This window comes from Microtus pennsylvanicus, chromosome 4 (genome assembly GCF_037038515.1).
Source record: "Microtus pennsylvanicus isolate mMicPen1 chromosome 4, mMicPen1.hap1, whole genome shotgun sequence".
In the NCBI taxonomy this organism is placed as follows: domain Eukaryota; kingdom Metazoa; phylum Chordata; class Mammalia; order Rodentia; family Cricetidae; genus Microtus; species Microtus pennsylvanicus.
This window is the reverse complement of record NC_134582.1, coordinates 130,571,780-130,599,471: the sequence shown is the minus strand read 5'-3', so window position 1 is coordinate 130,599,471 and position 27,692 is coordinate 130,571,780. Positions and strand designations below refer to the sequence as shown.

The window sequence follows — 27,692 nt, the reverse complement described above, 5'->3', positions numbered from 1 at the left end:
ATATTTCAGGACATGTTGTATAGTATATACAACTTTTATTTGTGAATTATAGATAAAATTTAATGTTACCTTTTTGCTAAAGAATAGTTTTATCTCTTTGCCATCAAACTAAATAGCAGTTTTGAAAATTCAATCAGCAATTTAGATGAACTATTTTTGGCGAAGAAAATAGTCATAAACTGCCAATTTCTTGCAAGCAAAGGGTAAAGACTTTGAGACTTTTAAATAAAATCTAATGCATATAAATATAAATAATATGAAATATATCCTCACTGTTTTACTGCTTCGTGTAAGTGTAAATTAGGTATATTTTGATTCATATACTTGATCTAAGAAGGTAATATTAAGTATATATCCTGTTTGGGAAAGTGAGAATAATACATTTTGAAATATTATCGTCCAGTGTTAGTCATGGTAGTGTACTCCTATATCGCAGAACTTGGAAAGTAGAGGCAGAACGATCAGGAGTTCAAGGCTGTCCTCCAGCTACAAAGTACATTGTGGCAGTTTGGGTATGTGAGATCCTTTTTAAAAAGAAAAAAAGAAGAAGAAGTATCGTTTAAACCAGATGCCTGGTCATGTGATTCTTGACCGGATCTGAATACTTCATTACCAAGATTAATGAAGGCCCAGTTTCCTGTATTTAGTAGCACTATATTTTAAATGTACCATTGTAGACATTTGGCTAAATCCAAGGCAATAGATGATGTAGTATCTAGTTGTGACACTAGGTGGCGGTAATTGAGTTTAGAAATCAAATTGTAGCCCCTGCTTCTTAACACGTGTTTGTCTTTGAATAGGAGGATTGGTAGTTCAGAGGAAAAGAGATGGGATGTTTGCTAACCGTAGAGTATGGTTTCTACCCAGCTCTGCATTCGCTCTGCTCCTACCCCCAGAGTTGCTGCGACCCAAAGACTAAAATATTTTTATTTTATACTCGTAATATTCCTGAAATTTATTTAAGATTCCATAGAGATTTTACTTGTAGGCAGTAATGTTTTTCATGTTAGAAACTGTACCTAAGAAAAAGGTTTTTTTAAGTCTATGTTTGTGGTCCTAATGTATTAGTTCTACCTAGTTTACATTAGCTATGAAAAGCCTTTGCTACCACTTCAGGTCCATCTATATGCAAGTAGGTCTTATACCAGCATCCTCTGGGATTTGGCTGTTGTGGGGTACCACTTCCTTGACTTGACATCTGTGAGTTTATGCTGGTGACCCATTGGTGTTCTACCTGGCTTGTCTAGCCTATGCTTCTGAGCTCTACTGACAGTTGCTTGTCTCCAGTTGGAAGTCCCCAAAGTACTTCAGTTCCCATTTGTATAAAAGCGAAGTCGTGCTCAGTCTTCCTCAAATCCAGAACATGTTTCCTGAATTCCTTCTTTCAATTAATAACTGTTTATCAGGCTTGCCATCTTTTCTGTGTTTAAGGAACTGGGCATGATGTCACACAGCTGTCCCTAAGAACAGAGAAGGCTAAGGTAGAAGGACCCTTGAAGCCAAGGGTTTGAGACCATCCTGTGTGACATTGTAAGACACTGTGTTGAAACTGCATGAAGCTCTGACAACTTTTTGCTTCTTACCTCAGTACACTGATCTTCATTCTTCCTTCATATTTCTTAGTTTTAAATTTTCTTAATATCTTTTCTTGCCTAGAAAATTTCTTCTCAGACTCCCCTACTTCCACACAGGTTTTGCCACACTCCACTCTGTGTCTGCATGTATACACATATGTAGGGAGCACACACTGTTTTAATTTGTCCCACAGTGAACTTATAGCTGTTCTAAGGCAGACACTATTTCTTAGTCATCACTGTTTCCCAGCCTTAAGCATACTGCCTGGTTTTATTTTAGAGTAGAAAGGACGAGCTTGAAATGTGAGTTTGCTGGACAGTGGTGGTACACTCCTACACACCTTTAATCCCAGCACTCAGGAGGCAGAGGCAGACGATCCTTTTCTCTTAAATTTTCTGAGTTCAAAGCCATCCAGGTCTACACAGAAAGTTCCAGGATGGCCAGGACTACACAGAGAAACCTTGTCTTGAAACCTGCCCCACCCCACCCCCACCACCCTTGCCACCATTGTGTAGGTTCGGTTACCATTATCCTATAATAAACATTAATAGTTATGCTTTAACATACTTATTTTTTTCTCAAAATTAAGATCAGTTCAAGTGAGCTGCTTTCATGGATTAATGTATCCATGCGCGTGTGTGTGTGTATGTGCACATAATTTTTTTTAATTACAGAGTGATTTTCCTTTGACTAAAGAGTTAATATTAAGCATAATTTTAGGAATACTTTTAATCAACATTTGAGCCATTACTTTCAGCCAATGCAAAACTACCTCGTATCATTTTATTAAAAATAGTGATAACATGTTTATTTGACCTTACTTTTTTGTTTGTTTGTTTGTTTGTTTGTTTGTTTGTTTTAAGACAGGGATAGCCCTGGCTGTCCTGAAACTCACTGTATAGCCCAGGCTGACCTTGAATTTAGAGACCTGCCTCCTGAGTGCTGGGATGAAAGGTGTGAGCAACCATGCTCAGATTGATGTGATATATTAATAAATATGTGCAGAGGTTTGAAGAGTTTCAGGTGAAAGAAAATATTATGGCATGATTTTAATATAAATTTATGCACACATACTACTCGGACTTGCATATACTAATGCAGTATTAAATTTGGTTTTCTTTATTTTTTGCAGAACTTCTTGGTATCCATGAACAAGCAGCTGTAGGATTCTTAACATTAATGGAAGCTTTACGATATTGTAAGGTAAATGTCTTGAAGGATTTGGGTATGTTTGCCCTGTGGAAAGTATTTTCACTTCAACTTCCGACTGTCACCACTCATCACCGACTCACTTCCCTGCAGAACTCCCAACCGAAACTGACAAAGTGTAAAGAAATTACGCTATCGTTTTCATTTTCATTTTCCTCCGAAGGAAACAGTGACAGAGCACAGAACAAAATAACATAAAAAATGAAAATATATATGGTTGACTATAATATACTTTTAAGCCGTTTTAACGTGTGTGTTGGGGTTAGGGAACTGCCTTGATTTGAGGCACCTTCCTGTGTGGTCCTCGAAAGCCATTAAATATTACAGTGATTTTAGATGAAGCTTACATCAGTTTTCTCTCTTAAAAGACGTCATATTCTTAGAAAAAGAATGATGTAGATTTGTGTGTTTTTTGATTTTAAATATTTATTTCATACAATGGTTATGATGGTCATAATTTTTAGTAGCATTAACAAGTATCTTATCCTCCGTCCCTTTCTCTCTCTGTGTGTGTGTGTGTGTGTGTGTGTGTGTGTGTGTGTGTGTGTGTGTGTGCGCGCGTGCGCTCACACGCATTCCTTACTGTTCCTGTTACTCTTTGTCAAGGTATCATCTCTGTAAACAGAGATGGTGCAGATCTAAGAACTGTGCAGGATCTGTTCTGACCCTCCTTCTAAGCTGTAGCTGTAAACAGTAGTGACACCTTCAATTTCAGTCGCTTCAGTTACACAAATTAGCAGTGTTCTAAGACAGACTGGCCATCAGAGATTCTGCATAGTCATTTACCCTGGAAGAAAGTGTGCACCAGTGATCACCTGACCCACACACTTCTTTTACATGTGACCAATGACCAATTATGGTGATTTTGTATTCTGAAATATTTAAATTTTTTGTCTAATTTTTGCTGTGATAAAATAGCATGATCAAAGGCATTAAAGAAGAAAGGATTTATTTTGACTTACAGTTTCAGAGGGAGAGTCTGTTATTTTAGGGAGACTTGCCATCGTGGGAGAGCTGGAAGCAGAGAGACCATTACCCACATGAAGCAGAGAGAAAGAGAACAGAAAGTAGGCCAAAGCTATAAACTTTAAAACTGATTTCCAGTGATACACATCCTTCAGCAAGGTTCTACCTGCTAAAAGTTTGATAAACTCCAAATAGCACCACCAACTGGGAACAAAATGTTGAAATACGTGTACTTAAGAGGGCGTTTCTCAGTTAACACATATCTGTAGCCTATGAAGTCTTTATCTGGATCCTTTCGTCATGTCAGTGCTGCTCCCTCTACGGCTGTGTCCCAGCCACACTGGTGGCCTGTCATTTACTAGAGACATTCAGCCCGTTTCTCCTGATAGATCCTAGTACTCACTATTTCTACGTCGAGTGTCCCAGCTCTTTAAATAACTGACTTTGAATATCGGAACTTAAAGTTCTGTTAAATCATATGTATTCCCGGACATTCCCTCAGTGGCCCTTTAACAGCTGAGCCGTCTTTCCAGCCCGCCCTCGGTTACTCTTCCACATTATTTGCTAGAAATGACTGGCTTCTCTGGTGACTTTCTACTTTTTTTTCCCTTGAAATCTTGAATTTGTTTTCTCTTCTCTTCACCGATGGTATTAGACTCTTACAGGATTCTTCTATTGCCCCAATGCACTGTTGTTTGTAAGTGAGAGGTGAAGAGACCTGCGCTGGCAACTCAGCCACCAGTGGCCTTCATCCTGGGGACAGGGATCACCAGGCTGGAGCTGTAGGCGCAGATTACACATGGCAAGTGGGATGGAGTTGGCGGGTTCCATAGGCTTCTATGATGTGCTGATCTGAGTCACTCCAATGGCTCTGTGCTGTGAGGCTGTGACTGTTTGTTGGGTGCCTGACACATGGGCAAACAGGCTGAGCCTACCATGTGAGGACTATGAAGAGAAAGACGGTGGTGCACAACGAATTTAATCAGCTCTCCCTAAAGCAGACTGGCTGGTCCACTTACCTAGGGCATCCAGACTGAACTGTAGGTTTCTAAAATGCTGTGTGTAAGTTCTCAGTCAGCATGTACATACATGTCACCAGGTAGAGAAATGGCATAAAGGAAATGAATTGTGCTTGTATAAATGTTATAAAAATCTAAACATTTCTCCTTTCTTTGAGAGTATAACATTGTTTCCTAATAAAGAAATTACCATTGTACTTATTTTGAGCACATACAGGAACATAAATGAAGTGATACCTATTTATAACCCTCCTATACACACAGAAAGAATGGTGCTTTTAACTGTATTTAAAGATGAGAGCCAGGTAGTGGTGGCGCATGCCTTTAATCCCATCACTGGAGAGGCAGAGGCAGGTGGATTTCTGTGAGTTCGAGCCAGCTTGTTCTACAGAGTGAGTTCCAGGGTAGCTAGGGCTGTTATTTAGAGAAACCCTGTCAGAAAAAAAAAAAAAAGAAAGAAAATGCAAAAACAAGAACCCAATAAATACAAAATAACACATTTCATAAATATTACCATTTGAAGTATATACACAGTTCTATTATTTTGCTGTATTCATAAGGCTAGGCAACCATCATCCTTTTCTAATTCTGGAAGGTTTTCCTCACCACCAACAGAAACTCTGACCTAGCAGTTGCTTCCTTCTTCCTAGCTCTAGACACCACAGCTCTGCTTTCTGACCTCATGGTTTCCTCCACCCACATAATAGCACTTATTTTCTTTTATGTTGAAATCACTCTGTTTTATAATGTGTCGATTCTGTTTCCTTCCATCAACTGATGAATGTTTAAAATTTTACATTTTAAAGAACCTGTTAATATTGTAAAACTTTAAATTTAGCTTCTGTCATGAAGAACTGAATAATAGGAGTCTTCTCTATTCTTAATGGTTTAGACTTAATACTTCAGAGTGACAATTTCCTATTTAGCTATGGTGAACATTTGTCTGCACGTGTTTTTATAGGCGTATGATTTTACATTACTGTGTACTCAGGAGTGAAATTACATGGTCACATTGTAATTCTCTGTTCAATATTGGAGGGCTACCAGTTTGATTTCCAAAATAAGGATAATATTATGTTCTCTAGTGATAGAGTTTTTAATCATAAAATATGCCGTTGGGTCAACATTCATTTATCCTTTGTTCCTGCTGTAATGTTTTTAACCTCCACCTTAAGTGAAATGCGCACGCTGTTTCTAAGGGAGACTAAGCAGCATCTCAGCTGTGCACTGTGTGACAGAGTCTTTGTCTAGAAGTCAGAGCATCTATATGTAGCACAGTGGTTGGTGCTTAAGTTCAGGCCAGGTCCTGCCACTGTGCGCCTCTCTGCTCCCATTAGAGTGAAATCCCTTGTTGCTCCTCTCTGCAGCCCCATTTGACACTAACTGAGGCTATGCCTTCCTTCATTCATTTCCTTCTCTGCTGTCCTCAAACGATCCTTCCTACTTGATGGCTTTCTGTTTCGTGTTAGCCTGTCAAACTCATCCCTGCTTTCACAGGACCAAGGAACCAATTCTTCTGCCCATGAATACAAGAGTTCCTGTGTTCAGGGCTGAGGTGGTACTGAAGCAAGGGGCCAATAGGAAAGAATAACTGGCCTGAGTGCTCCAAGTAGCTTCTTACAGTTTCCCGGTTATAGTCAGTCTGCATGAGGAAGGAAAGCAAACTAGATTGGTAAAATTGGTTGTTTTTAAGGACATGTCCTCATGGAAGTGTAGAATTGATTCGTGTGAACAAGATGGATTGTGTGACTCTTTTATTTATTCAAAATACACTTTTTATCTCAGTCACAAATAAAATGCAAGTCTTTTTGGCACAGTATTATAAATAGACATAAAACTTTTTGAGGAGCACAGTCTTGTATGTATATGCCCTTGCAGGCAAATTGTAAGAATGGCTTTTTATTTTAAAGATACTATGTATGGCCCAGGCAGAAGGCAGAGACAGGTGGATCTCTGTGAGTTCAAGGCCAGCCTGATCTACACAGTGAGTTCCAGGACAGGCTCCAAAGCTACAGAGAAACCCTGTCTCAAGAAAACAAAATAAAGCAACAAAAAAAGATACAATGTATGTTATAGAACCTTGAACTTTAAATGAAGTCCAGTAGTAGAAGTCCTTTATATTCTTGAATGTTTTATACTGTAAACTTTTTCTTTGGGGAGGTTATTGAATTAGCCTAAACTCTTTAAGAAAAAGGGTGCCCTTATCTTTTCCCCTTATCTTGGTTATTGATTTACAATTATTACCTTATAAAGTATTTATAAATTTATGGCTCTAACTTTGTGCCAAGTTGAAATTCCTGAGGTTCTGTCTAGAGAATGTAGCAAAGTCTGAAAGTGATACATGTGTGTGCAGGAAGATCTGCATTGCTGTGTTCTGGCTTAAAGACACGATGTTAAGTTTAGGAATAGTTCCCTTCGGTAGTCAGCATTTAACCTCTGTGGGTAAGAAATGTGAATTAGAAGTTTTTGTTATGTTTCACATAATTCTGAACAAATATTTAAGGGGCAGCATAAATTTTTTATTTATTTGTTTTACTTTGCTGAATTTATTCTAGGTTGGTTCTTACTTGAAATCTCCAAAATTCCCTATTTGGATTGTTGGCAGCGAAACTCACCTCACCGTGTTTTTTGCCAAGGTAGGCTTGTAGGGACTTTATTTTCTTCAGAATGATACTAGGCAACACGCAATACTGTATGTCCATATTTAGTTTGATCTTTGTTCAGATGACAGTTCAGCCAGTGATAAATGCAATGTTTCCCAAAAATCTTATCAGTTCGCACTACAGAAAACACTGTTACTTTGCTAAATCCGGAGTAATCTCAATAAACTCCTTCAGTTGCCATTTTCTTATTTCTGCTAACTCCAGGGCTCTGTTTTTTTGTTTTGTTTTGTTTTGTTTGTTCAGAATTCACTGAAATGTGGAGGAAACAACTTTGACTTTTAGATTCTTATGTAGAACTGTTTCTAAATCTAACTTGTTAGGAAGACGTAGTATTTTCCACAGTGGGGTGGGCGGTAGGAGCTTTGCCATCAGATTCCTTCATTTAATCCCTAGCTGTGCTTCTTCTCAACATCCCCTGTGTGTTCAAAGTAGGGTTTCATAATAGTACCTAGTTCTCAGAGTGTTGTCAGCCTTGACTCTAAAGTACTGAACAGTGTCTGGCACAAGGTGAGCGAGCTTTCAATAAATCTCAGTACTTGTTACTACTGTGGGCACGGTCATTATTCAGCAACAATCAGATGCTGGAGTAACAAGGGGGGATATAAAAGTGTATATTTTCAAGGTCCTTTACTCAAATGCACTTTTCTGATTATTCCAGGAGAGTTTGGTAGCATGATTCTTCCAGTGTAAGGTTGCTTCTGTAAAACTTTTATAAATTTCACTGAACTGATAATCTCAATTTTTATTTATTTTCTTCCTGCTTTAGTTGTGCTGACCAAAGTTCAGGAGCTTGTAGATGTAGATTAAGGTCCATGTTACTTGAACACAGACAGGCCATGAGTAAAGCTGTGTGAAATACAGGCCTGATATATTATCATAAGTCTGAAACTTGCTGTTTTTCTCTCAAAGTGGCGAGAACAAAGTCAAACACAGAAACAGAAAACTCGTAATTCTGAACACATATTCCATCAGTATGTGTTCCTAGGGGGGAAAAAGGAGTTTAAATTCACATGAAATGTGTTTTTAAAACTATTTTATCTCTAACCCCATTCTCTAACCTTAGGAAAACTGACAATACTGTACAAGTGGGTTTGTGGGCATGGGGGACTTGGGCTCTCATATAGCCAAGGCTGATGCTATGTAGACCAAGGCTTCCTCAGTGGAAAGCTGCGCAAATAGTAAATGAAACTATTACCATTTATTGGGTTCAGTTTCGGATATTTTAAGATATAAAGTATCTGTAATTCTTCACTACATAAAAAATGCTGAAAGTTTAGCTATTCATGGAATTATAAAAAGAAACCATTCACTATTTGGTTTAATCTTTTTTAAATACTTCTGGATTTGAACTATCATTTTTGGCCATATTTTGGCTATTTTGTTTTGTTTTGAATTTTTGTCTGTTATTTTATGCTTAATTTATTCACCTTAATATATCCTATGACCCCGAGGAAACATAAGAACATAAATTTCCATCCCAAGAGCTTATTAGAAACAAACTATAAAGTTATATAAAATTGTCCTATGAATTATTTCTCTAAGACTGGGTCTGTGTCTCAGGGATTTTACTGGTTGCAGTTAGACTTGTTTGCTCTTTGCTCATAGATGTCAGCAGCGTATAAAGAAGCACTGTTTCTTGTCTGCACTGTATGTGGGCTGCAGGTGTGTTTCTTTCTTCCAGTTATCAAATGTTTTCTAGGGATAGTTTGTGCCTGGAATTATGCCAGGTGCTGTGAGTACAGTGGTAGACAGACAGACAGACATTGTTCTTGCTTCTGTGGAGTTGTGTGTGCATCCCAAAGTAGGAGACTGCAGCTAAGTCTCCACATTCAGAAATTTTCAAGAGTCAGGTACATAAGACCTTGGGAATTTTTCTGAGTTTTGAAAAGCCGAGCTGTTTCCTAGAAGAATTAATACGTAAAGTGAGCACTGGGGTAGCAGTGAGATTAAACTGGGGGAGGGAGCAAGAACTTTTGCTACTTAGAAGAGGTGGGGCAAATAAATGTCTGCAGAAGGAAAGGCTGGAAGAAAGAGCTGGAGTGCTCGCAGCCAGGGAGGCAGGCGTGCGATAATGCCGGGAAAGCAAGTGCGGTGCATTGCTGCTTAGCCCAGGAGAACTCATAATCACTACACTTGGTGAAAATTTGGCTGGTACAAGTTTAGGAATGGTAAAACAAAGAACAAGTTTAAATTTGCATTTTCAACAGATCACTATGGGTAGTAGAAGACAGACATGTTGAAAAATAACCCAGGTGATTGGTAAAACAAATTTTTATCATATTTTTGGTAAGTTATAATAATGGAATAATTTCGTCCAGGGTAATTTTTTTATTATTCTTTGAGATTTTATGCATGCATACAATGTATTTTTTATCATCATGCACATACCCATTCCTTCCTCTAACTTCTTGTGAATAATCTATCCCCTTCCTTTCCACCACCCCCCCCCTTTTTAAAATAATCCTCTGAGACTAGTTTGTGCTGCCCGTATGTCAGGGGCTATGGGCATCCACTGTATCATAGTCTGTCTGCTAGGGACCAGCCCCTAAGAGAACTGGCCTTTCCGTCTGCACTCTAGGTAGCTTCTCTGCTGAGGGTGGGAGGGCATAAGCACCTCTTGCTATCATGCTAGAGTGTGGTTTGCTGGCTTGATCTTCTGCAGGTCTTATGTAGGTAACCACAGCTATGTAGCTGTTGCATTCTCTCTTTACTCTTTTGGCAATTTTCAGGGGGCTGCCAGTCAGCTCCCAAATAAATATACATGGAAATTTATTCTTACGAATTCCCAGCCTTAGCTTGGCTTATTTCTAGCCATCTTTTCTTAACTAATTATCCTGTCTACCTTTTCCTCTGAGCTTTTACTTTTTCCTTATTCTTTTTATCTCTTCTTTTATTCTTATTCCATGTCTGACTGTGGCTGGATGGCTGGCCCCTTCTCTTCTCACTCCTTGATCTTTTCATCCCAGATTTCTCCTATTTATTCTCTTTCTTTGCCAGCCCCACCTATCCTTTCTCCTGCCTTGCTATTGGCCATTCAGCTCTTTATTAGACCAATCAGATGTTTTAGACAGGCAGAGTAACACAGTTTCACAGAGTTAAACAAATGCAACATAAAAGAATGTAGCACATCTTTGCATCATTAAACAAAAGTTCCATAGCATAAGCAAATGTAACACATCTTCAACTAATATTTCACAACACAACTGCTGTGTGTTTGTGAGTTCATTGACCCTGTCATGTCCAGAAGACAACTATTTGGTATGGTCCTTGCCACACTCTACTTCTTACCATCCCTTTTATGGCTAAGTACTTCATAGACACTTATTGGAAGCTCCTTTATTGAAACTCAGAACTGCCCAGATCTATATACATATTTAGGGGGCAGTTTGATACTGTGTTCATTTAGCAAAATAATAGCATTAAGTTCACTCCTGATTTTGGGACAACATGCACAAATATCTATTCACTACAGATGGTACCACAGTAAGAATACCACCAAAGCCCAACTTGGTAAACCAATAGGCTTTATTGGGGTTATTTACTGGAGTCAGAGTGGGTGAGTTGTTACTTGAAGGAGCAAAAATGCCCCCCAAACAGCTGTATCACCAAAAGCTCATCCCAACATGGATGACTCCCCAACCTAAGTGACAATTCATGAAAGCTGGAAACCTGGAGTTCACTGCACAACTTTTAGGCAGCTTAATAGGATCTCTTTTCCAGGTAGCTTTACTGGTCTGCCACTTCTAGGCAGCTTGTCTCCTCTGTCCCTTTTAGGCAGGCCAGCTGGTCTAGGGGTGTCTTTTAGCTGTCTTTGTGCTTGCATAATAAGCTGAGGGAGTAAGGGGCCATTGCATTTAGTCAATTTTAAGGACTTTGAAGCTTCCATGTTGTTTAGTTATGGAGTCTTAAAAATTTTCCCTCTAGAATATCCTGAATCTTAAGGAGCTTTCCTCTAAGATGGACATTTATAAATTTCAGAAAATTGCTGCAGGACACCTCAGGCCATGGATTCTTGGTCAGATATTTATAATATCATGCATCTATTTCCTCTCATGGAGCAGACCTTAAATCTAATCAGAAAGCAATTGGCTATCCCTATAACATCTTTGCCACAATTGCACTTCTGGACTTATCGTTCCAAGCTGGTCATCATTGTAGCTCACAGTATCTACAGCTGCATAAGACTGTTAGTGACTTTTCTCTCTAGAAGCCTACTTAGATTCTTCCCATAAATACTGTGAAAGCTATCCATTCCTCTGAAGAAACTTCTTTTTCAGTACCAGCTTGATTTCTCCATGCCCTGTGACCAAAGTGTGTAGTATGTTCAACAGTGGGCTATCACCATCACGTGAACAATCTAGAGCACTGCCAATAGATTATATTGTTTGGGGTGGGGGTCCCTGAGAACTCTGACCAACTACTTGAAGGAAAATACCCCTCATTTGGCATTAGCTTTTTATTTGGTCCCCGGGAACTCCATGACCAACAGCTTAAGGGGAAGCACCCCTCATTTGGCATTAGGCTTTTTATTTGGTAATCTAGAGCTAGGAACATTATCCATTTTGTAGTATAATGTGAATTTAATCCCTATGATATATGAACTTGTGTGTGTGTGTGTGTGTGTGTGTGTGTGTGTGTGTGTGTGTGTGTGTGTGTGTATGTTTAGGAAACTTATAAGTTTTCATATGACTTCTAATTACCCCCCTCCCTATGCCCTCTTCTGCCCTACCTTTCCATCCCATTCCCTACTTACACTCTTTCCTCCCTCATTCCCCTTTCAACTGCCCTGTTTTTTACACTTCTCCTTTAAAATATGTCTTTCCCTATTCTTCCACCCTTAACCTGATATTTCCCTTCCCCAAAGTGGACCCTTGATTTGTTTCAGTGGAGTGCATGAATGAGAGATTTGCTTCCTGAGGTAAAATGACAGGTCTTGGTGAGGCTTTTGGGTTTGGTAGACAGGTAGAAATGTCTAATGAGATATGCATGTCTAATGATTAGACCTCAGAGACGCAAAGTTGTATGTTTGACAACTATGTTATTTTTTAATACTTTTATTGTTTATAATTTTTAAATTTAAATATATTTTGATCATGTTCTTCTCCTTCCCCAAGTCATTCACGATCCTTTACCCCTCCATACAACCACCCAACTATAAATTCTTTTTTAAAAAACAAAAATCCAATACAACAAAACCCCCAAAACTAGAAAACAAAACACCAAATTCTAACCAAATAAAAACATGCCAAAAAGAAAAAGAAAAACAACTAACTATGGAGTCCATTATATGTTGGTCAACCACTCCTTAAAGATGAATAAAGAAAAAAAAATATGCTTGTGTCTGTGTGCATGCACAGGAGTGTGTGTACATGAATACACAATATCAGTTGATAAAAAGGAGGCCATAAATTTGAAGGATAGCAGGAAGGGATATATGGGAAGTTTTGGAGGAAGGAGAAGGAAGGGAGAAATATTGTAATGAAATTACAATCTCTAAACAAAACAGCTAATTAAAAATGTATATATAAGCCAGGCAAAAAAAAAAAAAAGATGAGGCCCGCCCTGGAGTGGTTGATAAACCCAGTGTCACTCTGTTAGAGAGACCTCCCAACAGGTAAATATAAATGACAATTTAGTTGTTGAACTTTACCCTAGTGACTAGATTGTCTTTCATTCATTCTTTTTTTTTTAATATAACAAAACAAAAACTGTCACTTTGGAGTTGGACAGGACAAACGAACAGAAGGAAAAGAGCCCAACAGAAAGCATAAAAATGAGAGACCCACCCATTTGCATACTCATGAATTCCATAAAAACACTCAGCTGGAAGCTATAATGTATGCACAGAGGACCTGCAGGCCCTGTGCATGCTGTTTCATTCTCTGAGTTCACATGACCTTTTCTGTATTGATTTAGAAGGCCATGTTTCATTGGCATTCTCCAACCCCTCTGGCTTTTATACTCTTTCTACCTCTTCCTCAAGGTCCCTGAGCTCTGAGGGGAAGGAGTTGATGGAGACATCCCATTTAGGACTGAGTGTCCCAATGCCTCTCACTTTCTACATAATGTTTGACTGTGAGTCTTTATATTTGTTCCCATCTTCTGCAAGAGAAAGCTTCTCTGCTAATGGCTGAACAAGGCACTGATCTATGAATATAACAGAATATCGTTAGTAGTTTTTTTTGTTGTTTCTTTTGTTAGACCAGTATTATTTGGTTTTTACTCTAGGTTTCTGGATTATCTAATCTCTGGTTCTTGGCAACCCAGAGTAGAGCTGGGTATGGGTTCTGTCTCATGGAGTGGGCCTTAAGTCAAATCAGTTCTTGATTGGCTACTTACACAAGCTTTGTGCCACCGTTGCCCCACCACATCTTGCAAGCAAAACACTGTTGTAGATCAAAAGGTTTGTGACTGAATTGATGTTTACATTTCTCTTTTGGTGGTGTGCAGTGTACCTTTACCAAAGCTGCTAGAACATAGGGGCAGAGGTTCTATATAGGCACCAGCTTGACATATCCATGTTCAATGAGTTGTATAGGTGTTATAACTTTGTTATTCTTAATTTGCTCACTTATGATTCAAAGAGTTTACTTAACATTTATAAGTCAGGTGGCTTTGAGATTGGGGCAATGGAAGACAAATATGTAGAGAACTATGTCATAGCTACTCAGTTATCACTTCCATATTGAATTTTCTTCCAAGGGTACTGATAGGAGACAGTCTACTATAGATAATACATGCTATAAACATTGTTCAAAATAACTGTCAGAACATTTGGCCCAGGTCCCATTTTTATTCTAAAAGATTTTTAAGAAGGAAAGCTCAATTCTAATTTTGTGTGCCTAAGTAAACAGAAATAGTCAAGTTTATATAAATTATCTGAACACCAAGTAATAGCCTGTATAACTTAACCTTGTCTATGGTGGGAAAAGATATGTATCAAGCTAGTTAATAATTTTACAGGCATTAGTAATAACATTGAATACACAAGTGACTCAAAGAAATTTTATAAAAATCAAGAAGATTGAAACATATAGAAATAAACTTTGCGTTACTAAAAATAATTGCCCTTACAGATGTAGTTTGAAAGCTTGGTTTAAACATCTAATGAGAGGCTTATCCTAATTTCTGGATTGTCTTATATGTTCTGTATATATGCCATTAAATTATTGCAAAAATGTAAGCTTTATGTATTGGACTCTTTGTAAATAGAAATGGCAGCTATGTTGTGTTTCACTCTGAAAATGAAGAAGGAAATTGTAACTACATGCTAAAATTAAGCTAAAGGGCAAACTGGTGTTTCATTCAGTAATAACACGTAGTTTCTATGTGTTTTGTTATTTAAAGTATTTTAAACCAATGATATTCCAATGTGTATATAGTGAATCATTGTAGTATATTTTTAAAAAATCACAATATTTTTCACAATTTTCATGGATGACACTGAAAATATACCAGTCTCTAGTTGTTAATGCTTTGGGCTGATTTTTTTTACATAATTTTAAGTAAGAATTTGCATATTTACCTATAAGATAAGCAAAGTTTTTTTAAAAAGATAAGCAAAGATCTTGACCCATAGATTTAATGAGTCGTAGACTTAATGACCAACTTTTCCATCACTTTCTTTTCTAGGAAAAAAAAAACTCCTTTACATTGAGGTTTCAGTTTTATTGCAAATTGTAGTTTGTATTTATTCATTTTATTATGTTTTCTACCCTTATTTCTAACCTAATTAGACACTTTTTTATATGTGTTATCAAAATAATGGGCTTAGTTTGAAATTAATAGCTTAGTATTTCGTTTTTATAATAGTACGTCTTTGTTTTCTGACTCCAAAAGAGGTGTTATTTATACTGGTAAATTGTACAGTGCAGAGAGCAGTGGTGCCTAATTTCACCATGGAAATAGTAATAAACTGCCTGAGCTACCTAGGAAGTGGTTGTTTTTGTTTTTGCAACGTTTTATCCCAAACAAGAATCTAGTTAAGCTTTCTACATTGTAGTTTATATCTATTTATCTATTTTGAATTAGAACTTTGGTTCTCTGATTGTGGTTTTTTAAATTGAGTTTATTGTATTTTATATTTATAGAAAACCTATTGAACAAATGGTAATTATCACTTACTTTGAACTCGTATTGTTCTTGGCTTCATGTAATACTTTGTTGTGAATAGTGGAAAACTATAAATTTTAAGTAAATGAGAGAAGGGAATATGATAATTGAATCTAATAAATTATTAGCAGTTTTAAGAGAATGGAAAGATGGTTCAGCAGCTTCGAACACTTGGCTGGTCTTGAAGAGGACTGTTTGATTACCAGCACCCACATGGCAGCTCACAACTGTCAAATTCCGGGTCCTACGGATCAGCATCCTCTTCTGACCTCAGCAGACACCAAGCATACATGAGATGCGCCAGCATACATGCAGACACTAATATACATACAATTACAATAAATAAAAATCTTTTTTAAAAAATGTCATCTTACAACACTGTTTTTACTTAGGTCAGATTTTACTTGAAGCACGGGAGACGTGGGAAGTATAGACTGTCTTCAACTGCAGACTGTGGCAGCGTTGTGAGCTGCATGACCTAGTTTAAGCCTTGGGCCATTTTAAAGCAAGTGCTGTTTGTTAAATGTTATAATTTCCCTAAATTTGTTGTGGAGTCTTTTAAATACCAATTCTAATGCTTGTAAGTAACAGTTTAGTCAGCTGAGATTCCAATATTACTGAATAAAAGAACTTTGAAAAGTAGCCATAAATGAGCAACATCAAAATAAGGAACAGGGTTAGGATTGCTGTTATGGTTTGAAGAGAGAAGCTTCTGTCTCCAGTGATAACCTGTCATCTGTCTGGGTTTTTCCTGTGATAAGATCTGAACTGACTGAGATAACACCGTGGAAACTGATTCTGAACTCACTAGTCATCATGTCGTGTGTGAGTTGTCATCTGTCTGGGTTTCTCCTGTGATAAGATCTGAACTGACTGAGATAACACCGTGGAAACTGATTCTGAACTCACTAGTCGTCATGTCGTGTGTGAGTTGTCATCTGTCTGGGTTTCTCCTGTGATAAGATCTGAACTGACTGAAATAACACCGTGGAAACTGATTCTGAACTCACTAGTCATCATGTCGTGTGTGAGTTGCTCAGGCGCCTCAGACTTATTTCAGTGCTGTTGGTGTCTCTCTGACCCACAAGAGAGAAACTTTTTATATAATTGTAAGAAATTTCTATTACAAGTTGACTTTATTGAAAATCAATAATAAAATGAATTTAATCATTTTATGAACTTATTAGATAACCATATTGAAAATTTACTACATATTCTACGGAATTTGAACTTCCCGCTGCGTTTAATAACTCATCTGTTCTGATATACAAGTGGTCCTCTTAAAGATCTAACTAAACGTGAGCTTGTGTGGAAAGCAAAGGTGATCCTGCTCTCACTGACACAGTATCTTAGAGTCTGTTAGGGAGACTCACTAAAGCCTCCCTGTGTGGACTGAAGCTTGATTCTTGTCTTAGGGGAATGTCATAGAATCTCCCTGCAGGAAGGAGCCTATGGGAACTGCAAGTAGTCAGGTGGCAGAGTTCCCACAGGGCCTTCTAATGGGGATGTAGGCAGGTAAGACGCAGTGAGTAAATGGACTCTTTCAAGAAGGAAACTTAACTCCTATTAAGTTGAATGAAGAATTTTTCATGCTAGCCATCTGAGCTTTGGCAGAACAAAACCTTTTGATCTACAGAAGGGAATATGCCCTGTGGGCATGGGTCTCCAGCCCTCTCTCTGGTGCCTGTGTTGACAACTTCCTAACTGCACAAGAGAAAGTCCCATAAACCATGCTTCAACTCCCTTTGTCTTTTGAATTGTTCCCTTTAGTATGAGAAAGTAAAGCTAGCTCTTATTAGACAAGGCTGCATAATGGATAATAATGTGTGTTCAGTATTCTCTTTGTGGAAGTACTGCTCCATGCTTCCTTAGTTAGCGCATTTCTCTAGACCCACAAGTCGAGTCCTCTCATAAAACGTGCTTGCCTACTAAAAGGCTGCAGGTAGCCAAGCTGAGTGGCCGGGCATTTGCCCGCCTAGCTTGCTCTTTTCTAACTATCATTTTTACTCGTGATTCCTTGTCTTTTTTCATAATTGGGCTTAAGGAGCATTTTCTTAATTTCTTCTTTGAAAACTAACTATAAGGTTAATATGCATTGGTAACAGAACTATAGATTTTAAATTAGTACTTTAGATATTATCAGATATCTTTTTTGTGTGTGCGTGGTTTTTTTTTAATTTATTTATTTATTAAGGATTTCTGGCTCCTCCCCGCCACCGCCTCCCATTTCCCTCCCCCTCCCCCGATCAAGTCCCCCTCCCTCATCTGCTCGAAGAGCAATCAGGGTTCCCTGACCTGTGGGAAGCCCAAGGACCGCCCACCTCTATGGAGGTCTAGTAAGGTGAGCATCCAAACTGCCTAGGCTCCCACAAAGCCAGTACTTGCAGTAGGATCAAAAACCCACTGCGATTGTTCTTGAGTTCTCAGTATTCCTCATTGTCTGCTATGTTCAGCAAGTCTGGTTTTATCCCAGGCTCTTTCAGACCCAGGCCAGCTGGCCTTGGTGAGTTCCTGATAGAACATCCCCATTGTCTCAGTGTGTGGATGCACCCCTCGTGGTCCTGAGTTCCTTGCTTGTGCTCCCTCTCCTTCTGCTCCTGATTTGGACCTTGAGATTTCAGTCCAGTGCTCCAATGTGGGTGTCTGTCTTTGTCTCCTTTCATCGCCTGATGAAGGTTAATATTCAGGAGGATGCCTATGTGTTTGTCTTTGGATTCACCTTCTTATTTAGCTTCTCTAGGAACATGAATTATAAGCTCAATGTTCTTTATTTATGGCTAGAAACCAAATATAAGTGAGTACATCCCATGTTCCTCTTTTTGGGTCTGGCTTACCTCACTCAGGATAGTGTTTTCTATTTCCATCCATTTGTATGCAAAATTCAAGAAGTCCTTGTTTTTTACTGCTGAGTAATACTCTAATATGTATATATTCCATACTTTCTTCATCCATTCTTCCATTGAAGGGCATCTAGGTTGTTTCCAAGTATTATTAGATGATCTTTCTGTGCATTTTACCTAAGTATGGGCTAACCATTGCTAATCCAAAACAGGGACTAAATTCTTTTTAAAGTCATTTTAAATTTTCTTTCAAGATTGGGGTGATTTTTATAGTTTTAATTTTGTTCTGGTTTGGGCTTATAAAAATCAATCTCTCTCACTGTGTGTGTGTGTGCGCGCGCGCGCTGTGTATACACACACACACACACACGGTCTCATCTTTGACTTTTCCTATAATAAAGTACTTTTTTATCAAGAAAGAACATATGAATACATATTACTATTTAAACAGAAAATACATAAAATACATTTACTTTAATGCAAAGGAGAAACACCTCAGTCTTTCATCTATTAGACTGTGACCTAGACTAAGTCTTTCTTTCTTTTTCTTGGTGGAGGGGGTTGTTTTTTGGTTTGGGGATTTTTGGTTTGGTTTGGCTTGGTTTTGGTTTTGGTTTTTGGCTTTTCGAGACAGGCTTCCTTAGTAGCTTTGGAACCTGTCCTGAAACTAGCTCTTATAAATCAGACTGGCCTCAAACTCAGAGATCTGCGTGCCTCTGCCCTCCTCCCCCTATGCCACCAACGCCTGGCACAACTTTCTTTCCAACTGATAGATGAGCCAAAGTAAGAATGAGGGACTAGAGAAGAAATAAGAGAAACTATGGGTGTGTGGATTGAGAGACTGGGAATATGCTGAACGTGAAGGCCAAGAGCTCTTATCATAATACAATATTAGAAGTAGATCTGAGCGATAAAGTCCTCTTCATACTTATAAAATTATTCAGGGAAGTTCTGGTTTAGTTCCTTGTTGTAAAATATGAAACTTGAGAATTATACCCTCACTGAAGTGTTTTCTTTTAGGATTATAAAACACACTAAATTACGTAACATTCTGTATTTCTGTTCAAATTTGGTGCAGAAATACATTGAATATTAACCTGCAGCCCAATTTTCTGTGTGGATCCATCAGCCGTGGGTCTTTGTGCTAGGAACTGTGCTTCTTCACAGCACTTTACCCAACAAGGTTGCCAGCAAGACCAAGAGAACACAGTGTGCTCGTTTGTTCAAGCTAATATCTTGCTGGTTTAGCATGGAATGTGCTTTTATTTCTTGATGCTTGGAATTTAGACACAAGGCATCAAGTAATTTTCTTTACGTTCCTTCTTTACATTAACACTGAGAAGTTAATGTAACCCTTCTTGTTCCCTCAACTTTACAAACGATAATAATACATTTCTCTGTTTTCACTTGATGAGTATTAACATAATGCTTTGTTTATATTATCCACCAGCTCATTCCCCTAAATGAATTATTCTGCTTGTACTTTTACTTAAATACTATTTTACTTCTTTATTATAATTTGCTAATTTATAAGCATATAAATTTGTGGAATGCAAAGTAATGTTATGGTTTATCAACACCCTATGGAGTAATTTAGATCAAGTTAGTTAGTGTCCATGACCTCCAGTTCTTATCATATTTGGGGAGGAGAGTTAAGATTTACGTCTGAAAAGTTTTACAGTGTGCAGTCGTCTACTCTGTACTCATCATAGTATGGACTAGAACTAAAAGGGACACCTTCCCTCATTCTGGTTTTTCCTCTTCGGATCCCAGGTCTCCCCAGCCCTTCTAACCCCCAGGTCCTGTAATCAACTTTCTGCTCCATGCTTCTGAGTTCACTTGTAGAGTTTATATATCAATGACAAGAAGAAAAAGTTGCCCTTCTATGCCTGACTTAATGTAATGTAATGATTTCCGGTTCTGTGTGTAGTGATGGAAATGGCCATGTTTCTCTTTGCAAGACTGAGTAGTATTCCATTGTGTGCTACATTTTTTAATTTGAATATCTGTTGTGAGACATTTGACTTGTTTCTATAACTTGTTCACATGACAGGATGGATAACTCTTTGACCTTGAGTCCTAGGGTTGTACCAGAGTGGGATTGCTGGATTTTCAAAGAACTTCTGCACAGTTTTCCATACTGGCTACAGTGTTTTGCATTAATTCCTTACTACCATGGCAGAGCTCATTCTCCTTCCTTGCATGCACTTGCCTTTTTCTGACAGTGGCAAGATGATTTCCCATTCTGGCCATATATTGCGTTTCCCTGAGTTAGTAAGCTCTTTTTTTCTTTTTCTCATGAATTCCATGGCCTTCTGTGTGTCTTGAGAAATGTCTATTTGTTTACTTTCCTACTTTTTAAATTGAGTTTTTGTTTTCTTACTACTTAGTTTGGGATCCTTATACATTTAAAGTAGTAATCCTTTATGAGATTGTAGGGCTTACAAATATATCCTCATTAGTGGGTTTTAAATTGGATGTGATCCCCTTTGACTATTGTTGGTTTTGATTCCTGGGGGTTTGAGTGAGATGATAGAATCACTGCCATGACCAATGTCATTTAATTTTCCCCTATTGTTTTCTTCTAGCAGTTTTATAGTTCTTGTTGTTACATTTAAATCCAATACATCTTGAAGTATGTCCATATGTGATGTGAGCTAAGGGTCCAATTTCATTCTTTTACTTGTGAAAATCCAGTCTTCTCTATACTGTTAAAGAGATCATTCTCTGGGCCTATGAATAGATTTTTATAAATTATTACTTTGTGTGTGTGTGTGTGTGTGTGTGTGTGTGTGTGTGTGTGTGTGTGTGCACGCACATGTACACACACACAGAACTTAGAAAAAATTTCAAGAGTCCGTTTTCTCCTCCCACCATGTGGTTCATGGAATTGATTGTCAGCCTTGGCTGCGAGCATCTTACTCACTGAGCTATACTGATGGTATTATTTAAAATCAGTTGGCATTCTAAGATTACTCTCTGGGCTCTCTGTTCTGTACAACTGTCTCATGCCACACTGTTTGAACAACACTATACTGTCATCCACATTTGCTCTTTGTGTTTCTCATTGCTTGGCTAGTTAGGACCTTCTATGGCTCTTTTTGTGGAAATTTAGAAAACATTTTTTCTATTTCTATTAAAAATAATTGTAGAGTTTTAATAGCTATTACATTGAATCTACAAATCATCCTGGACACTATGAACATTTTAACACTTAATTATTCTGCTTTATGATCATAAGGGATTACAATGAATAATAACATACCAAAAATTAAGTAATCCATGAAAAATTAATTTCCTTGATAATTACAACTATCTAGTTTTATTTAAAAATAAAAATCCCAAAATCAGTGCAGAATGCTTTCAAACTCTGAAACAAGCATTGTCCTGACATCATAAGTAGACAATAGCACCACAAGAAAAGTCAGGCAAGGTTGTATACAGGAGGCTTGGGGAGGAGGAACTTAGTTCCAGACCAAGAAGACGAATGGAAGGAAAGGAGGGAAGACAGGAAGCCAGTGTTCTTGATGAACATAGATGCAGAATTCCTCAACAAATGTGAGCACATAAAATTCAGCTGCACATAAAACAGATCATCCACTATGACTAAGTGCATTGTGTTACAAGAGTATTCCAAGATATACTAATCAATAAATGTGGCATATCACATCAAAAGAATGAAGAATACAAACTATATGATTATCTCATTAGATGTGGGAGGAGGGGCAAAAGTATTTGACAGAATTCAGTATGTTTAGATGATTGAAAACTCTCGCCAAAATTTTTATAGAAGGAGCTCATCTCAGCACAGTACGGGCCATATACAAGGAGCCCATGGATTCTCAATAGTGAAATACTGAAAACTTTTCCTCTGAGCTGTGGAAGAGAACAAAGACATCTTCTCTCATTCTTGGGTTCCCCATAGTGTTGAATATCCTTGCCAGAACAATCGAGCAAGAGAAAAGGCACCCAAAGCAGAGCAAGTATAGTCACTGTGCTGATGATCTGTTCTTACATAGGAAACACTACAGACTTCATGCAAACACTGTTGAAGCTAGCCAACAGATAGAGTGCAGTTCAGAAAGAAGTGTTCCTATATAACAACAAGGAACTGCCTGAGAAATCAAGGGAACAAATTAATAGCTACCAAAAAGTGCCCAGGCACAATTAAAACAAGGAGTAGAAAGATCTGTACAATGAATACTGTGAAACATCAGTGACAGCAATTAAAGCAGCAAATGCATGGGAAGACACTCCTTAGCCATGAATTGGGAAAATTAAAGAGTTTTATTTTTTAGATAAGAAAATCCTGATTATGTTTTTCTCCTCTCAATTGAGATTATAGCCAAGAGCAAAGACTATATTGGTGATGAGGGTTTTAAGAAATATTGTTCAAGAGGCTGGTGATGTGGCTCAGTTAGAACGCTTGGCTAGCATTCAGGGAGCTCTAAATCCAACCCTAGCATGCTATAACTAGGAGAGAGGTGCATGCCTGTTATTCCAACACTCAGGAGGAAGGTGCCAGAGGACCAGAGTTCAAGATCAAACTCAGCTTCATAATGAGTTTGTGACTGTGTCCAAAAAGAAAAAAAAAACATTGTTTGAAATAAGTAAGCAAACATAATTCACAAGTCTCTACTTCCTGCCAAAATTATACATGCATTCTTCCTGTGACCCAGTAACCCACTGTAGATCTCTCTTATAATTATACATGCATTCTTCCTGTGACCAGTACCCACTGTAGATCTCTCTTATAATTATACATGCATTCTTCCTGTGACCCAGTAACCCACTGTAGATCTCTCTTATAATTATAAATGCATTCTTCCTGTGACCAGTACCCACTGTAGATCTCTCTTATAATTATGCATGCATTCTTCCTGTGACCAGTACCCACTGTAGATCTCTCTTATAATTATACATGCATTCTTCCTGTGACCAGTACCCACGGTAGATCTCTCTTATAATTATACATGCATTCTTCCTGTGACCAGTACCCACTGTAGATCTCTCTTATAATTATACATGCATTCTTCCTGTGACCAGTACCCACTGTAGATCTCTCTTATAATTATACATGCATTCTTCCTGTGACCCAGTACCCACTGTAGATCTCTCTTATAATTATACATGCATTCTTCCTGTGACCAGTACCCACGGTAGATCTCTCTTATAATTATACATGCATTCTTCCTGTGACCAGTACCCACGGTAGATCTCTCTTATAATTATACATGCATTCTTCCTGTGACCAGTACCCACTGTAGATCTCTCTTATAATTATACATGCATTCTTCCTGTGACCAGTACCCACTGTAGATCTCTCTTATAATTATACATGCATTCTTCCTGTGACCAGTACCCACGGTAGATCTCTCTTATAATTATACATGCATTCTTCCTGTGACCAGTACCCACTGTAGATCTCTCTTATAATTAACATGCATTCTTCCTGTGACCAGTACCCACTGTAGATCTCTCTTATAATTATACATGCATTCTTCCTGTGACCCAGTACCCACTGTAGATCTCTTATAATTATACATGCATTCTTCCTGTGACCAGTACCCACTGTAGATCTCTCTTATAATTATACATGCATTCTTCCTGTGACCAGTACCCACTGTAGATCTCTCTTATAATTATACATGCATTCTTCCTGTGACCAGTACCCACTGTAGATCTCTCTTATAATCATACATGCATTCTTCCTGTGACCCAGTACCCACGGTAGATCTCTCTTATAATTAAGCCTACATAAAATTATATCTTCATGTTTGCTTGATACATTCTTTTTGATAGCCAAAAATTAACTATAGCGCGTGTATCCAGCAAGTAAAGAAGAACTAAATCATGAATTCAGAACAGCATTGAAAATTAAACCAAAGAAGACATTACTTGGTGTGTGCATATGGTCAGAATAGCAGAAAATGCAGAAAAGGCCTCTGTCTGGCATGGAAAGCAAGAAATATAATCTCTATTACTGAATAGTTTAAATTAGCAAGTCCTCTTTCTTATTCATCTTTTTTTGGAATACATAAAAACAGGTAAGGTCTTATGCAATTTCTTTGTTTTGATTCTGATTCCTAATTTTTTATAACAACAGAACATGCCATTCGATCCTGAAGAGGTTAGACCTCAGGGTCAGGTGAGAATTCAATTACTGCTTCTTTTAGTTCTTTTTCCATAAGTGAGATACGAAAGGGTGAGGACAGAAGATTAATTGTCCATAAAACATTTTAAATTTTACTATTTATACGTCACACCTGTTGTCTTTTGTTGTCTGGTTTGATTTGGTTTGAGATGGCCGAGGATTTGAGATAGTGTGAAGGAATACCTGTTCTCTGATGAGGTGACTCACAGAACACAAATATAGGTAAAAGCTTGAGAGAAGCTATGACTAGGCATCAACTACAGGGCCCTCAATTCTGCATTCTTGTCCATCAGAACTAGGATTTCACAATGGCTTAGATCTGTGCAGTGAAGCTGTATGAGGAAACACTGGGCTTCTGGGTGTAGTCTGAGCAGTGATGCCCACTGTGATGAAGAAACTGCCATCGGATGTCTCCTTGGAAGCTAAATTAGACATGCAGAACTTTCTGCATGTATTACATCCCACTTACAGAGTGGCATTTATCATTATAGTATAATGTGTGATTGTCCGTATTAATCTGTGCGGTTAGCCCAGTCTCTGGTCTTCTTCTGCATGTATTACATCCCACTTACAGAGTGGCATTTATCATTATAGTATAATGTGTGATTGTCGTGTTAGTCTTTGCGGTTAGCCCAGTCTCTGTTCTAATCTCATAGTTTCCATTCCTTGAAACTGTTGTATTTTCTCTTAGTTTTGATTTGTTGAAAATTAGAATATATTTGAAGTTATGCATTTCTTTACATATACAGTAATATAAAACACACAAATTATGGGTTCTTTGCATACTGTATTTTATATTGTTTGCTTTTATAATGTTGGCATGACATCCTCTCGATTTTCTGTGGTTTAAGTGTCATTTCCATCCTTCAGAAGAAGTAAAAGTAAGCACTAGAGAGAGCTGGTGGTTTCTCCGGCCACTTGCATTGGCTATATTGTAGCCCAAAGACTCTGACTCCAAATGTCATCATTTCTCCACCTCAGCCAAGTGTTTAATGTTAATATGATGGTGTTGCAACTGACTGGCGGTATTCATTTTATTTTTTAGGATATGGCTTTAGTTGCCCCTGAGGCGCCTTCTGAACAAGCCAGAAGAGTTTTTCAAACCTATGATCCAGAAGGTAAAACATCCTATATTGATACTCAGATTTTATTCAAAAGATGAGTTGGATTACTGAATGGAAGATGAATGTGTCAATTCTTAAAAAGAACTTAGAGGAAGTGATAAAATGAAAACAGAACACACAGGACTGTGGCTGCCGTCAGATTCTGCCACTGAACAATTGCGTTTCCTGGGACCCTGAGTTAAAGGTGATTTTCTCTTTTGATACAGGATGTCAAAAGACAGGAGTCACCTAAGTAATATTTTTCTTATTTAACTGATCCAAATGAACACTGAATAAGCAGATCAGGTGCAAGAGAGATGACTCAGCAGTTAGAGCACGGATTGCTCTTGCAGAAGATGTAGGCCTGGTTCCCAGTACCCCTGTCACTCCAGCTCTGGAGTATCTAACACTTCTGGCCTACACACACACACACACACACACACACACACACACACTTGCAGTAAAAGGTAATTGAAAAAAATCTTCATGTGGAAGAATATCATCCTTCTGACCATGTGTTTATTCTACCAAAATGAGTTCTGAAAACTTTACACGTGTATCATTTAACTGTCTACAGTTACTGTTACCTGAGGAGTCTCAGTGGCCTTTTGTTTCTGTGCTGAAGAAAACATTGCCTGAACCCTGCATCTCCCTCCCATAAAGACAACTTCAAATGAACTCCTTCAGTTCTGTTGTAAACCCACATAAAACCTAAGATGTTAGGTCAGGACATTCCTTCAGAGCACTGAAGAGCTTCAGTTGTTGTGTTCTCTGTCTTCTGCTTTAAGATCTTAGTTCTTGCAAATCTGCCCCGTTTCCTCTTAGCAAGGCTCCTCTCTCGGGCTCTGCTGGTACTGCCTCATCAGGAGCAGGTTGGTTTATGAGTGAAAACACTGAAAACGAAAATCCGTTGCTGTTGGAGGCCGCTTGTTTGTTCCCAGCTGCTCAGACCTGAAATAACCACACAGAAACTATATTATTTGCAATACTGTTTGGCCAATAGCTTAAGCGTATTTCTGGCTAGCTCCTAAATCTCCGTTAATCTGTGCATCACCACCTGGCTGTGGCTTACTGGCAAAGTATGGCATGTCTCTGGCGGTGACTCCATGCCTTCTCCCTGACTTTGCCTCCTTTCTCCTGGCATTTAGTTTAGTTTTCCTTGCCTAGCTCTACTCTGCCCTGTCAACAGGCCAAGGCAGTTTCCTTATTCCCCAGTGGTATTCACAGATACAGAGGGGAATCCCACATCAATCCCTTTCAGTGCTTAAGCCTTAAGCTTGGTTACAAGAGCAGTGGTGAGAAAAGGAAGCTCATCTTCATCATGGCGGATCCTGTATGGAAAGTATTACCTAGTAAAGGAAGAAGAACCTATTCAGTTTATATAGCCCTGCCAAACAAGCTAACACACATACAAATTTGAAGATGAAAACCTTTTTACTTAAAATGTTCTCCCTCTAGTAGAAATTTGAATTATATTACTTAACATGGATTGTATTTTATTCCTCAGAATTATACTCAAGTAAATGAATGAACTTTGTGCTGGCAGGCCAGCCACCACTGATAGCAGCACTTCTATGAGACCATATCTTGCACCTGCTTTCCTTAAAAATTTATTTTTATTTTGTATTTATGTGTCTGTGTATGCCAAGTGTATGTGAGAATACCACACAATTCAGGTATTCTCTGAGGCCAAAAGCAGGTTTCAGGTGCTCTGTAGCTAGAGTGACAAGCACTCGTGATTCACCCAGTAGGAGTCCTGGCAAAGGAGCAAGTGTTCTCACTACTCAGCTGCTCTCCAGCCACTACATATCCATCTTCTAAATGTAGCGGAGACTGCTGTGTGTGAGTAACATTACAGCTTATAAAACGTTTTACCTCCACAAATATGCTAAAACAAACCGTGCTGCCATGCATGGGACTGAAGATAAGACTCAGGGAAGCATTTGCGTTGCAGACATAAGGAACTGAACTCAGCTCCCCAGCACCCACATTAAAAACTAGCCATGGTGTGTGTGTTTGTGATCTCACTGCTAGGGATGCAGAGACAGGAA

At 38.3% G+C, this 27,692-nt stretch overlaps 1 protein-coding gene across 5 annotated transcripts in view; it reads left to right on the top strand.

Moving 5' to 3' along the window:
• The window catches only part of Mindy3 (MINDY lysine 48 deubiquitinase 3), an 82,805-nt gene that overhangs the window by 37,747 nt on the left and 17,366 nt on the right, over positions 1-27,692 (top strand). For 4 of the 5 annotated variants that reach the window (XM_075970507.1, XM_075970505.1, XM_075970503.1 and 1 more), the window contains 3 exons: positions 2,708-2,778; positions 7,325-7,405; positions 25,584-25,656. In XM_075970507.1, coding sequence (XP_075826622.1) covers positions 2,708-2,778; positions 7,325-7,405; positions 25,584-25,656 — 225 coding nt within the window. The remainder of the gene's footprint in view (positions 1-2,707; positions 2,779-7,324; positions 7,406-25,583; positions 25,657-27,692) is intronic. The other variant, XM_075970504.1, reaches the window with a different exon arrangement.